The 15,433-nt window shown below is 32.9% G+C and overlaps 1 protein-coding gene across 2 annotated transcripts in view; it reads left to right on the forward strand.

Moving 5' to 3' along the window:
• Positions 1–15,433, forward strand: part of LOC127728035 (ATP-dependent RNA helicase A-like) — an 88,841-nt gene that overhangs the window by 29,596 nt on the left and 43,812 nt on the right. For both annotated transcript variants that reach the window (XM_052235196.1, XM_052235197.1), the window contains 12 exons: positions 1,052–1,129; positions 1,599–1,718; positions 2,254–2,325; positions 2,890–3,031; positions 3,815–3,897; positions 4,242–4,398; positions 6,993–7,102; positions 10,048–10,146; positions 11,033–11,147; positions 11,722–11,816; positions 12,348–12,421; positions 12,858–13,010. In XM_052235196.1, the coding sequence (XP_052091156.1) occupies positions 1,052–1,129; positions 1,599–1,718; positions 2,254–2,325; positions 2,890–3,031; positions 3,815–3,897; positions 4,242–4,398; positions 6,993–7,102; positions 10,048–10,146; positions 11,033–11,147; positions 11,722–11,816; positions 12,348–12,421; positions 12,858–13,010 (1,298 nt within the window). The remainder of the gene's footprint in view (positions 1–1,051; positions 1,130–1,598; positions 1,719–2,253; positions 2,326–2,889; positions 3,032–3,814; positions 3,898–4,241; positions 4,399–6,992; positions 7,103–10,047; positions 10,147–11,032; positions 11,148–11,721; positions 11,817–12,347; positions 12,422–12,857; positions 13,011–15,433) is intronic.

The following is a 15,433-nucleotide window of genomic DNA, read 5'->3' on the forward strand; positions in this document are numbered from 1 at the left end:
AAAACTGAAAAAAGCTCGATTTTAGGTAATATTTTTTTAATAAACAAAACCTGCAAAACTGTTTCTTTGGAAAGTTGATGAAGTTGTGCTGTTTCATAAAAAGAAGCATAAACATTACAGTTCGATCAAGAGTTATTATATATTGCTGTTTAACTAAATCTACAACTTTGACAAAGTCACACCATATAATTAGATATAATAATAATAAGTAGTAATTTATTTTTCTTTAATTTAGTATTGGCGTTTATATATTAATGCTGGAATTCATCAAAAATAATTAAAAGGAGACAGTATACTATGGGCTTACTTAACCAAAAATTAAAAAAAATAATACCATTATAAATCACAATTTTTATGTCCCACCTAGATATGTTTTTTGGTCCGTTCGTCTGTCCGTCCGTCCATCTGTCCCGCTAAAGTTCTTGGTCAAGGTAGTTTTTGATGAAGTTGAAGTCCACCCAACTTGAAACTTAGTACACTATGTTCCCTATGATATGATCTTTCTAATTTTAATGCCAAATTAGAGTTTTGACCCCAATTTCACGGTCCACTGAACATATAAAATGATAGTGTGAGAGGGGCATCAGTGTACTATGGACACATTCTTGTTTTAACTCAGAATAAGCTTTCTGAAAATGTTAACATTTCCTTAGGCTTGCTTTAATAGAGAAGTTGACTTTTTATGGGGAATTTGTTAGATTTTTAGCAAAGTATGCAAATTTTAGGACATTTTGGCTAACTTAACATGGGTCAACCAATAATCAAAATATCTTTTTGGAGTTTGGGTTGTGCTCTATTTTACTTCTCAACATGTATGAGTTATACAGTCAAGATTTTGTGTAATTTTGCCAGTTTACTGATATAACTTATCTTTTATGGTTGTATAAACATATATTCAGCCCATACTAATATTATAAAATTATAAAAGAACAGAATTTCAACTTTTATACTGCAAATTTTTTAAGTATTTGAGTTTAATTTTGGAACAGCCCTTAGCTTTTAATATTAATCATAAATCTAACTTATCATTATATTTTGTGTGAAATTGAAGGCTTCACTTGACCAGATTAGTAGAGATTTATATGAATCAACAGAAAGACAAAGAAATACTGACCAGAATTTACAAAAGGTTTGTTGAAATATTTACTGTATATCTTTGGTCATTAGATTCTAAATTTTATGTAAATATTTAATGTAAATTTGAAGGTTCAAAGGAGAAATGTTCTTCTTTTTCTCATATTTATGATGTGTTTTGTCATAGAAACTAAAGAAACCATTTTTTTTGTTATATTTTATTAATCATGAAAATATCAAATAATGGTTCACATCAAACCTATCAGGTATAAAAGAATGGAGCTTATTTTACAAATGAGCACATACTACTGGTTTGAGTTGAACAAAAGAGGACATTTGCTAAATTTAGCTACAATTTCAATTCGGCTTTTGTTTTTCTTTTCATGGAACTTGTAAAATAGAGAATAAAAAATGTAATGAGACAGTTAAATAAACTTCTTTCATGTTTTATTGAGTTATTGGTTAGCTGTCTCATTTCCATATACCACTCATCTCCTTATATTCATGTAATGTTTAATTTGTAGATGATAGAAGAGAGAACCCATCTCCCAGTGTCTCAGTCACATGATTACATCTTGAATGAAATTAATAACAACTCTTGTATTATTATCAGAGGAGAAACAGGTTGTGGCAAGACCACTCAGGTAAACTTTACAAAGTTCAATTGAAAATTCAGAAAAGTATTATATAGTTTGCAGTAATGCAAAAGGAAAGTTTACAATGATGAAGCATGTCACTTTCAAAGACAACATGAATTGGAATAGCATTTATCCAGGGACCTTATATAATTCGTGACATTAGATCTTCTAACGAATGAGGTTAGTGGTTCATTCTAAAAAAGTGAAAATAAGACAGACGGTTTAATGGTATAATGTTACTTAAAGGCTAAGCTTATGCCCATGAAGTAAAATGTAGAATATTGTTCATTATCATTTCTGGATATACCAACGAAGAAAATGTAGAATTTTCATTTTGAGGAGACTAAATATTTTCTCAGGGAGTTGACAGGTTTACTAGGCTGATCTTGCAAAACCAATTTCTTTTAAATCTTTTCTCTGAAGCATGAGTTTCAGCAAAATGTTTCAGATTTTTTAATTTGAATTATTTATAATCCATGAGATTAATATCTGCACTGTTATAAAAAAAACATATTTAAGATAGAATGAATTTTTATTACAGGTTACCCAGTTTATTATGGATCAGATGATACAGCAAGGAAGAGGAGCTGAATGTAATATTGTAATTACACAGGTATGTTCATTACCTGTAGGGGTGCAAAACTATATAGGGTTACAGTCCTTGTAAATTATATAATCCTGTCTCTAACACGTAAACCTAACCTTAAAATTGGCATTGGCCCTTACCCTGAAAAATTGGTACCCCTTAAAACAGTGTTACCATATAAAAATAAAAACATTTGGTTTGATTACCAATAAGACAACAATCCCTCAGTGACCAAATAATGTGGATGAAAGCAACCATAGGTCACTGTATGGCCTTCAACAATGAGCAAAACCAACACTATATAGTAAGCTATAAAAGGCTTGACATGACAAATCATGAAATAGTTCAACTAAGGAAACCAACCATTATTACACAGTGCCAAAGCTGAAATGTAGATTCTGTCATTATATTAATGGTCAGAACTTAACAGTATTTTGAGAGGTCTTCCATGTCCAAATGTTAACATTATCCTAGACCCAGATAATGAATTTTTTTATGAGGCAAAAAGTTTGAGGAAAAAGAACTGAAACAGTGTTTAAGAATAAATTAATAATTATGCATTGAAACAATGATAACTAATTTTTATTGCAGCCAAGAAGAATCAGTGCTATATCTATAGCGGAGAGAGTAGCTCAGGAGAGATCTGAGGAATTAGGCATGTCTGTTGGATACAGTGTCAGATTTGAATCAGTATTTCCACGGCCATATTGTGGTATTCTGTATTGCACAGTCGGTGAGTGATTTAGAAAAGTTAGCCCAGACTTATGATTATAGCCTAAGATTTAGATATGAATGTAATATAATAAGTATACTTTAGATGGGTGAATTATCTGTTTTTATCTGATTGTACTAGATTTTGGTGTTTCTCAGTGACCAACTCCATTGATCTTTTTTATTGAATTAAGCAAGCACAAGGAACACCCAAAACTGAAACTGCAAACACAATTTTAATGTAAAGAACAACATGTTTATTGTTTGTTTAAAAAGTAGTAGCCAAAAAAAGAAAAGAAACTGATCACAATAAATATGAACGTGATTGTTAACAATTGGTAAAATATTGCATTTTATGCAGATAATTTTCTTTACTTAACAGATTCTGATGAAAGGGGCGCAAAATTTCTCAAAAATTTGTTTTATTTTTCTTCCTTCCAACTTTGGATTTTTGTTTGAAATAACCACTTTCAGTAATCTGGTAACCTACTTGTGGTCTTTGGAATGAAAATCTGTAAAACTAAAAAATTAACAAATATGGCCATAAAGATAAAAAATACAGACATATATGTCATATAATTCTACTTTTTTAATGTCATCTTTTTAAAAATTTGGTTACTTCCCTTATGAAAGATACATACGAGAGCTGTCTTTTAAGTACACTCTAAATCCTAGATATCAAATTCATTGAAAAATTGAATGCCTAAGCTGACACCAACACAATATTAATGTCTTATTAATTTTTTTTATATGAAAAAAATCTGAATGTATAACTATTTTTAACTAATAATTGGCACTTTTACAGGTACTCTCTTGAGGAGATTAGAGAATGGTATGAGGGGTATATCACATGTTATTGTTGATGAAATCCATGAGAGAGATATCAATGTGAGTATTAACTTATTGTCAATGATATAAGTGGGTATCAGAGAAAACAGATTACGGTTCAATCCCAAACTTTTCTACAGAGATGTCATAAAAGAAGAAGAGAAACAATGTTCTTTTGATATATAGTCATTTGATAGTATTTTATGACACATCAAGTCAATACATGTATTATCAGTGTTTATATGATGTTATGGGGACAATTTGTTATCCACACTTAAAAAAAAAGGTAAACTGCCATGAATAACTATTTAATATGCGTTAGTAAATACATCCGTCCACTTTATAATCATTTGTATATTGATAGATGTTTATTGTCAGTTTCTGTATACCCTTGTCTATTTCAGACTGATTTCCTTCTGATTATGTTACGAGACATGGTAAATACATATCCACAGTTACGTGTTGTACTAATGTCAGCCACTATAGATACTTCACTGTTTTCTGAATATTTTGGAGATTGTAAAATCGTTGAAGTCTATGGAAGAACTCATCCTGTACAGGGTATGTGGTTTTCAACTTGATAAATATAGTATTCTTCAATTTAAAATTGTACCAAATGTTACATTTGAATTAAGAAGGAAAGGTTAAAACTTTTTTGCAGTTAAATATCATATTGGTGGCAACTTGAAAGTGACAAAGCTTCAGTTTTTATACGACCGCAAAAATTAAAAATTTTTTGGTCGTATATTGGTTTGACGTTGGCGTCGTCGTCGTTGTCGTCGTCGTCTTCGTCGTCAGTGTCGTCCGAAGACACATTGGTTTTCGCACTCTAACTTTAGTTTAAGTGAATGGATCTCCATGAAATTTTACCATAAGGTTCAATACCACGAAAGGAAGGTTGGGATTGATTTTGGGGGTTATGGTACCAACAGTTAAGGAATTAGGGGCCAAAAAGGGGCCAAAAATAAGCATTTTTGTAACTTCCAGACAATAACTTGTGTGTAAGTGTATGGATCTCTCTGACATTGTACCACAAGGTTCCTTATCACAAAGGGAAGGCTGTAATTGATTTTGGGGGTAATTGCCTCAAAATTTTAGGAATTAGGGGCCAAAAAAGGGGCACAAACAAGCATTTTTCTAGTTTCATGACAATAACTTGTGTGTAAGTGTTTGGATATTTCTGAAATTGTACTACAAGGTTCCATATCACAAAGGGAAAGCTGGAATTGAGTTTGGGGGTAATTGCCCGAAACACTTAGGAATTGGGGGCCAAAAAGGGGCCAAAAATAAGCATTTTTCTAGTTTCCAGACAATAACTTGTGTTCAAGTGTATGGATCTCTCTGAAATTGTACTGCAAGGTACCATACCACAAAGGGAAGGCTGGGATTGAGTTTGGGGGTGATGAATCATAAGGGGGTTCAAAAATTTGGGGGGGGGATTTATTTTTTTCTTTTTTTTTTTTCTTTTAAAATTTTCCATTTTAAGTTGGTTATTTCTGATTAATATTTAAAAGCAAATAATAATGATATGGTAGGAGATACACACCAAACAGGATGTGTAAATTATTATATAATAAGTATTGTGCAATAGCAAGAAATTTTCAATTGCACAGTATTGCACAATAGCAAGAAATCTTCAATTGCAAAGTATTGCGCAATAACAAGAAATCTTCAATTGCACAGTATTGCGCAATAGCAAGAAACATCCAATAGCACAATATTGCGCAATAGCAAGAAATTGTCAATTGTACAGTATTGCACAATAGCAAGAAATATTCAATTGCACAGTATTGTGCAAAAGAAGATACTTCGTATAAATTGCTTATTTCTTGATCAATTTCAATGGGGTTTTATTCTTGAATTTTTGGGGTTCTTTAATATGCTGAATCTAATCGTGTATTAAGTTTTTGGATTTTGGGCCCCGTTTTTAAATTGGTCCACATTGAGGTCCAAAGGGTCCAAAATTTAACTTTGTTTGATTTCATCAAAAATTTAATTATTGGGGTTCTTTGATATGCCGAATCTAACCGTGTATTTAGATTCTTAATTTTTGGTTCCGTTTTCAAATTGGTCTACATTAAGGTCCAAAGGGTCCAAAATTAAACTTAGTTTGATTTTAACAAAAATTTAATTTTTAGGGTTCTTTGATATGCTGAATCTAAACATGTATTTAGATTTTTGATTATGGGCCCAGTTTTCAAGTTGGTCCAAATCGGGGTCCAAAATTAAACTTTGTTTGATTTCAACAAAAATTGAATATATGGGGTTCTTTGATATGCTGAATCTAACCATGCATTTAGATTTTTGATTTTTGGTCCCCGTTATCAACTTTGTCCACATTGAGGTCATAAGGGTCCAAAATTAAACTTTGTTTGATTTCATCAAAAAGTGAATTCTTGGGGTTCTTTGATATGCTGAATCTAACCATGTATTTAGATTTTGGATATTGGACCATAATAGGTGAATGTCCAATTTAAAATTTTTAAGTTCTTAGACCACATTCATTCTGTGTCAGAAACCTATGCTGTGTCAAATATTTAATCACAATCCAAATTCAGAGCTGTATCAAGCTTGAATATTGTGTCCATACTTGCCCCAACTGTTCAGGGTTCGACCTCTGCGGTCGTATCAAGCTGCGCCCTGCGGAGCATTTTATTGTTACTGTAAGTAAAGTATATAAGTAATAATATTATTCTTTTCCAAGGTAATCCTGAAATACCTGTGATTACTATATTTCTATTCCATAGATGTCATGAAGTAATCAAAATGTTCTATAATTAAGGACCACAGTTAAAAGAATTGATAACTATATTCCCAATTTTGAAGTAATTGCAGCTTAATTACAATATCATGGTATTCATTGAATTGGACATTTCAAGATTGAGTCTCATCATAACAGTGTAATGTATATGTAAATTGAGTTCTGATATAAATTGTCTGTGACTTAGAACTCACTGATAAGAAAAACTTTACAGTATTATTCAGAAATAAGTAAATTCTAAAAATTCATTTCTAAGTAATAGTTTTATCCCCAAATGAGTAAAGTAATCACAATATTTACGGAAAAGGATTATTAGTACTGCCTTAAAGTCACTGCAGTATTCTCTACGACTAGTAGTGACTAGCAGTGATCATGCATGTAATTTGTATTGTAGAATATTACCTTGAAGACTGTATACAGATGTTGAACTTCATCCCACCTCCAAATGATAAGAAAAAGAAAAAAGATAAAGATGAATTAGATGCTGAGGAAGGAGACCAGGAAGTAAATTATACTTTATTATTTGTTTGATCTACATGCATTATTAGTAATAAATTTTTGTTTTATTAAGTTACATGATATTTTACAAGACATATTGTTGATTCTACCCCTCCAAACTTATTGTTCCTTGTCCATATATATATATATATATATATATATACCACTGTTGTAAAAACCATCATATTGTTCAGGACAGACAGATAATGTTTTTTTATAATCCTGAGTATGGTTGTAACATAGAATACGGATTTGCATAGCTTTTACATGTAACTTAGAAGGAAATTTTTTTTTATTGTAGATTTTAGTTTGCTGGTCTATTATTATTATGAGAATTAACAGAATATTTTTATAACTTTTGAAGTGTATTATGAATGAAGGGAAATAAAAAATTATTAACTAGATATATGATTTATGTTGCACACGTACAGATAGGATCCAATGATAAAAACCATATTGAATTCAACAACATTGTCTCAACTAAGAAAAATCCTTCCTTTGATTTTAGATCAGTTCACAGTAGAATAAAAGGGAAACAGTTCATAATCTTGCATTTAAAGGATAGAGAAAATTGTTTTTATTTATATTTTTATCTGTCAAAAAAGCAAGGAAACTAAGGAAGCTGAACATGAAACAAAGTCCTGTGAAATACTTTATGTAGATTACATCAATGATATTGCTGTTCTACATCTTCAAGTTGTTCATATCTAAAAACAGAATGTATCAGATAAAGAACTTCAATCTCACACCCGTAGCATGATAAAGATAGTTATTTAAGAATACATGGAATTATTATTAAGTCTCCCAAACGAAGTTTGGGAAGACTTATTGTTTTTGCTCAGTTCTTATTATTATTATTATTATTCTTCTTCTTCTTCTTCTTCTTCCTCTTCCGCCGCTTTTAAATTTGAACTTGTCCGCACCCGTTCTCCAAAACCGCTTGTCAGATTAACTTAGGGTTTCACAATATGTTAGACTAACATGTCTAGTGGTGCAATCAGGGTTTTGTTTGTGCAATGGGGTTTATAAGGGGTACTTTGAGGGGCAAAAAGAAAAGAGGGTTTTACTATAGAACCCTATGGGATTTTATTTTTTAAAATTTTAAAATGATGATAAATTGAAAACCGTTTGTGATAAACACAATCTTTTTAATTGAAAATGTTCTAAATGATAAAGCCCATTAAATGAAATACAGGGTTAGTCCCCAGGGGTCACCCCCACCCCCTGCCATTTAAGAAAGTTCTAATACCTTGTAAGTGGTCAAGATCCCCACCCCTAAACCATATATATTTTGGTTTGTCATGCTACGATGGTTTGAATGATATACAGGGTTAGTCCCCAGGGGTCATCCCGACCCCTGCCATTTTAGAAAGTTCTAATATCTTGTAAATGGTCGAGATCCCCACCCCTAAACCATATATATTCTGGTTTGTCATGATAAAGCACATCAAATGTAATACAGGGTTAGTCCCCAGGGGTCACCCCCACCCCATGCCATTTAAGAAAGTTCTAATATCTTGTAAGTGGTCAAGATCCCCACCCCTAAACAATATATATTCTGGTTTGTCATGCTAAGATGGTTTGAATGATATACAGGGTTAGTCCCCAGGGGTCATCCCGACCCCCTGCCATTTGAGAAAGTTCTAATATATTGTAAATGGTCGAGATCCCCACCCCTAAACCAAATATATTCTGGTTTGTCATGATAAAGCACATCAAATGAAATACAGGGTTAGTCCCCAGGGGGCACCACCCACCCCATGCCATTTAAAAAAGTTCTAATATCTTGTAAGTGGTCAAGATCCCCACCCCTAAACCATATATATTCTGGTTTGTCATGCTAAGATGGTTTGAATGATATACAGGGTTAGTTCACAGGGGTCATCCCAACCCCCTGCTTTTGAGAAAGTTCTAATATCTTGTAAATGGTCAAGATCCCCACCCCTAAACCATATATATTCTGGTTTGTCATGATAAAGCACATCAAATGAAATACAGGGTTAGTCCCCACGGGGCACCCCCACCCCATTCCATTTAAAAAAGTTCTAATATCTTGTAATTGGTCAAGATCCCCACCCCTAAACCATATATATTCTGGTTTGTCATGCTAAGATGGTTTGAATGATATACAGGGTTAGTCCCCAGGGGTCATCCTGACCCCCTGCCATTTGAGAAAGTTCTAATATCTTGTAAATGGACGAGATCCCCACCCCTTAACCATATATATTCTGGTTTGTCATGATAAAGCACATCAAATGAAATACAGGGTGAGTCCCCAGGGGTCACCCCCACCCCTGCCATTTAAGAAAGTTCTAATATCTTGTAAGTGGTCAAGATCCCCACCCCTTAACCATATATATTCTGGTTTGTCATGCTAAGATGGTTTGAATGATATACAGGGTTAGTCCCCAGGGGTCATCCCGACCCCCTGCCATTTGAGAAAGTTCTAATATCTTGTAAATGGTTGAGATCCCCACCCCTAAACCATATATATTCCTATTTGTCATGTCTCGAACATTTGAATGATGTATACGGTCAGTCCCCAGGGGTTCCCCCCACCCCAAATGTTCTAATATCTTGTAAATGGTTGAGATCCCCACCCCTAAACCATATATATTCCTGTTCGCCATGTAACGAACATTTGAATGACGTTTAGGGTCAGTCCCCAGGGGTTCCCCCCACCCCCAATGTTCTAGTATCTTGTAAATGGTCGAGATCCCCACCCCTAAACCATATATATTCTGGTTTGTCATGCCAAGATGATTTGAATGATATACAGGGTTAGTCCCCAGGCATCACTAATGCATATAACTTTACTGGACCAAACCAATTTTCACTGGATGTTGCCCAATGTCAGGCGACCCTGGGAATTATGAATTATGGGAGCTTCGTTTGGGAGACTTCGTAACAGCATCCTGTTACAATCATTTCTTGTTATTGTAACTTTTCAGGAAAACTGTAATTTGAAAGTGAGTTCAGAATACTCTGAACAGACCAAACGAGCTTTGGCTATGCTAAATGAAAAAGAATTATCCTTTGAACTGATAGAGGTAAGATGATTTAAAATTATTTATTTTTAAACAGGAAAATTATCATCAAAACAAACTGAACCCATCAAATTATTCCTTATAGAAGTTATTGCCTCTAAATGACAATTTTATCCATTTTCAACCTTTTTGCCTATTATTATTTTCAAGATGAAACAGGTGTACAGAAACATTTTAAAGCAAAAATATCAGCAATACATGATCTAAAAAATTACCAAAAACTGTCTGAAACCGTCAATTTACTCCTTATACCAGTAATTGCCTTTTAAATTTTGACTGATTTTAGTTCCTGAATCAAAATCTCCAGAGCAAGTTCAAATATTGTAGTACTCCTGTCTTCAAATTTCTTTAATATAGCACTACCCTTGATTTATATGATCAACTAAAAATTAGTGAAACCTCCTTGGTGGTCTTGTGGTGGTGTCACATGGATTGATTGCAGGAGATAGTGGGTTCGATAACAGGTCGGGTCAAACCAAAGACTTTAACATTTGTATACGCTGCTTCTCCACTAAGCATGCAGCATCTAGGAGTAAGAGCAAAGACTGGTTGGCTCATAGTGAGAATAATGTGTCCTAGTAAGGTGACATTTTTTCATGCGGATTGTTACCTTGTGACTTAACACGTTAAAATCAAGATCTAGCAAGTGACGGTCTAGTACAAAGCATGCTTCATATTTATATCATATTAACATGATTTCGTCCTGAATATGCATTTGATTTGGCACTGGACATTTAACAGCCATTCATTATCATCACAAATTAATGACATTGTATTGACTAAAAGTGCTTAAATTATAAACTAATCATATAGGTAAAGAAACATTATTTCTCATCAATAAGATGTGAGTGAAATTTATTTCATATAATATGTATATTATATTTTACAGGCTCTTATCAAGTACATAAAGACACTAGGTATACCAGGAGCTTTATTGATATTCTTGCCAGGATGGAATCTTATCTTTGCCCTCCATAAACATCTGGAAATGCATCCGGAATTTGGTATGGAATAATGTGTTTGCACCAATATTTTGTTCTTTTCTCTACATATCAATACTGATTGATTTTTCTACTGAAAATGAATCTGGATACCACATATGAATACTGTTTATATCATTAAATGGAAAAGTTCCTAGCAGTAACCCATCATTTATAACCAAATTCTTTTAAAGTTTTTGAGAAATTTAAATTTAAAGTTAAAAATGCATTTTTTTTTCATCTTTTTTTTTATGTACATTCTGTAGCTTTATAGAGGTGTTTTACAATTTTTTATTGATTTTATCTCTGTAAGTATAAATGCGACATATATCATTTTTCAGTTTTAGGAGTTCTGTCAGCATTCAAAATTCATATTAACTCAAAATACTGCTGTAAATTTCTCCTGGGAATGAATGTGAGAGGGCAGGAGTTTATTTTTGACATGGGTAGTTATTTACTGGTAGGTAATTTATAGATGCATGTCCATTAAATGTATGCAAAATTACACAAAAAATGTATGTTGGTTTAATATGGGGGGATTGCTTTAAATCTGTACACACCATTGTCCTTATCTGTAATGACTTTAATGTATTAACAGGTGGTCCACAGTATAGACTGTTACCCTTACATTCACAAATACCTAGGGAGGACCAGAGAAGGGTGTTTGATCCAGTACCAGATGGCGTAACAAAGGTAAATGAACTTAATGTGCCATAAATATTGGCTTCTCTGACTTGAGGCAACATGCCAAATATTATTGATGGACGTTTTCATGAATCATAAAACATATTATAATATTTTTCTATATTTATGGTGTGACTTACTTAATTATTTGTATTTTTCTGCAGAAATGATTATATAGAGGGTAATAAGTTAATTCAAATAAAATTTCAATTTGTTGGATTTGGTTTTTTGCTGATGATCAGCTGTACAACCCATTGTAATTTACTGGAAAAATTTTCCTTAAAAGTCAGCAAATACACTCTAAATGTAACTGTCAAAATCTGTTAGACAGGTTTGAAATCTTACAAAGCTTTAGAATAAAGATTTTTAAATTAATTAAATGGGATGTCATCTTGTACACCTATTTCCCAGAAAAAGTCCTAAAGACATATTTGCCACTTGTGAAATTCTCATCATGTACAAGTCATATCTAAAAAATATATTGAATAGTTACAGTCATAACCTTTAAATAAATAATTTTCACTGTATGACTGTTTTCAGATTATTCTATCTACCAACATAGCAGAAACCAGTGTTACTATTAATGATGTTGTCTTTGTTGTTGACAGCTGCAAGTAAGTAAAAGAAAAAACTCAAAATGTGAGAAACTGTCCAGTGCAACACACTAATATCTGTGGACTTTTCTCTGTACAGATCACAGATCAAACACTATGTGCCAGGCTTTTATTAAACAAGAAGCTCAGTACTGGTTACTCCAGAACTCTTCCACCAAATAAACAGACTGCCTTGAATTCAACTAACCCATAGAAAGTGGTATTAAAGCCAAACAGACAAATTAACAATATTATACTCTATTGTGACATACATATCTTGCAGATATATGAAATGATTGATCAATGTCAAATTTTTATGAAGTGGTTCTTGTATATATTGTCTAATTCCAGAAAATTTTGAATTTCTTATCTTTTACACACTTCATTTCTTAGTAGTGATGATCTATAGATCCTTAAATACATGATATACTTGATAATATGTTTGCAATGATTACAGAGCAAAAATGAAACTGTTCACGTCCCATAACAATATGACAAATTATGCCACAGTCTGGGCATCAAAGACCAACCTAGAACAAAGAAGAGGTAGAGCTGGACGTGTTAGACCAGGTTTTGCCTTCCATTTGTGTAGTAGAGCAAGGTTTGAAAGGTAATTTCAATATTTAGGAAGTCTAACAAAGAATTATATCAAAGTAAGAGCTTTGTTTGTATTTGTAACAATGCACTAAAAGAAAGAAAAATTATACTATATATTCATTTGCCTGTCTAAAGTCATTAACCTATTCAGTGGTGGTCTTCTGTCACATCTTACTTTTTATTATGCCCCCGCTGTAGTGGAGGGGGCATTAAGTTTTACCCTTGTCCGTCTGTACGTACGTCCCAAAATTGGTTTCTGTTCTCTAACTTTAGTTTGCCTCTACCAAATGTTATGAAACTTATACACAATGCTTATTACCACAAACCACAGATCAAGTGTGAATTTTGGTGGCGTCACTTTTACCGTTCTAGAGTTATGCCCCTTTACAAATGGAAAAATTGCTGAATTTTTCGTTTCCGTTTTCTAACTTCAGTTTGCCTCAACCAAATGTTATGAAACATATACACAATGCTTATTACCACAAAACACAGATCAAGTTTGAATTTTGGTGGCCTCACTTTAACCAATCTAGAGTTATGCCCCTTTACAAATGGAAAAATTGCTGAATTTTCCGTTTCCGTTCTCTAATTTTAGTTTGCCTCAACTGCATGTTATGAAACTTATACACAATGCTTATTACCACAAAACACAGATCAAGTTTGAATTTTGGTGGCGTAACTTTTAACATTCTAGAGTTATGCCCCTTTAGAAATGGAAAAATTGCAAAATTTTTTATTTCCTTCTAAATATCAAGTAATTTTTAAAATTGGAGTTATCTTCCTTTGTCCATGATTATAGTTGAATCAACTACAATCAATGCTTTATACAATGCAATGTTTAATTTTGACTTCCACTGATAAAACACAGATCAAGTTGAATTTGGGTAGTGTCACTTTAACCATTATTGAGTTATGCCCCTTTATAAATTGAAAGATTGCAAAATTTTTAGTTTCCATTCTGTAACTTAAGTTTGCCCCAACCAAACATTATAAAACCTATACACAATATTCATTACCACAAAACTAAGATCAAGTACAAATTTTTTGTTTCCGTTTTCATACTTTAAAATTGAGAATGGAAATGGGGAATGTGTCAAAGAGACAACAACCCGACCATAGAACAGACAACAGCAGAAGGTCACCAACAGGTCTTCAATGCAGCGAGAAATTCCCGCACCCGGAGGCGTCCTTCAGCTGGCCCCTTAACAAATATATATACTAGTTCAGTGATAATGAACGCCATACTAAACTCCAAATTGTACACAAGAAACTAAAATTAAAAATAATACAAGACTGACAAAGGCTAGAGGCTCCTCACTTGGGACAGGTGCAAAAATGCGGCGGGGTTAAACATGTTTATGAGATCTCAACCCTCCCCCTATACCTCTAGCCAATGTAGAAAAGTAAACGCATAACAATACGCACATTAAAATTCAGTTCAAGAGAAGTCCGAGTCTGATGTCAGAAGATGTAACCAAAGAAAATAAACAAAATGACAATAATACATAAATAACAACAGACTACTAGCAGTTAACTGACATGCCAGCTCCAGACTTCAATTAAACTGATTGAAAGATTATGTCTTCATCATATGAATATCAGGCACAATCCTTCCCGTTAGGGGTTTAGTATCATGCCATCATAACATGTATGAGAAGAACATAACCCGTGTCATGCCAACAACTGGTTTTTAGTTTGCCTCAACCACATGTTATGAAACTTATACACAATGCTTATTACTACATAATACAGATTAAGTACGAAATTTGGTGGCAAGACTTTTACCATTCTTGAGTTATGTCCCTTTCTAAAGATAAAAATTGCTGAATTTTTCGTTACCGTTCTCTAACTTTAGTTTGTCTCAACCAAATGTTATAAAACTTATACACAACCGTTCTAGAGTTATGCGTGTTTACAAATAGAAAAATTGCTGAATTTTTAGTTTCTGTTCTCTACTTAAGTTAGCCTCAACTAAATGTTATGAGACTTGCACACAATGCTTATTACCACAAAACTCAGATCAAGTTCAAATTTGGGTAGTGTCACTTTTACCGTTCTTAAGTTATTTTGGGTTTTTTTAGCGTTGATAGCAGATCTTTAATAGCTACCAGTTAATTTATTCACAATTCTTTTTAGACTGGACAATTTGTATATTGTTGACATTTTTGTGGTAAACATTTTACAGCTTAATTTATTTGACAAGAAACATTTTACTGTCCATTTTTATCCCTTGTACAAGGCCATGAAACATTAACTGCCCCAAACCATGAAAATAACCCTATATATGGTATGGTATAGACATCTGGTTAGTTGTTGAAGTCTGTATGTAGACCTCTATATATCTTTCTGATATTTGTGTTGTTGAATTCCTGTCTCATTGGTTTATACCCTGAATAATCTTTTTTAATGAGGTGAAATATTCTGCAATCTAAATCT

Source organism: Mytilus californianus, unplaced genomic scaffold, assembly GCF_021869535.1.
Source record: "Mytilus californianus isolate M0D057914Y unplaced genomic scaffold, xbMytCali1.0.p SCAF_2, whole genome shotgun sequence".
NCBI lineage: Eukaryota > Metazoa > Mollusca > Bivalvia > Mytilida > Mytilidae > Mytilus > Mytilus californianus.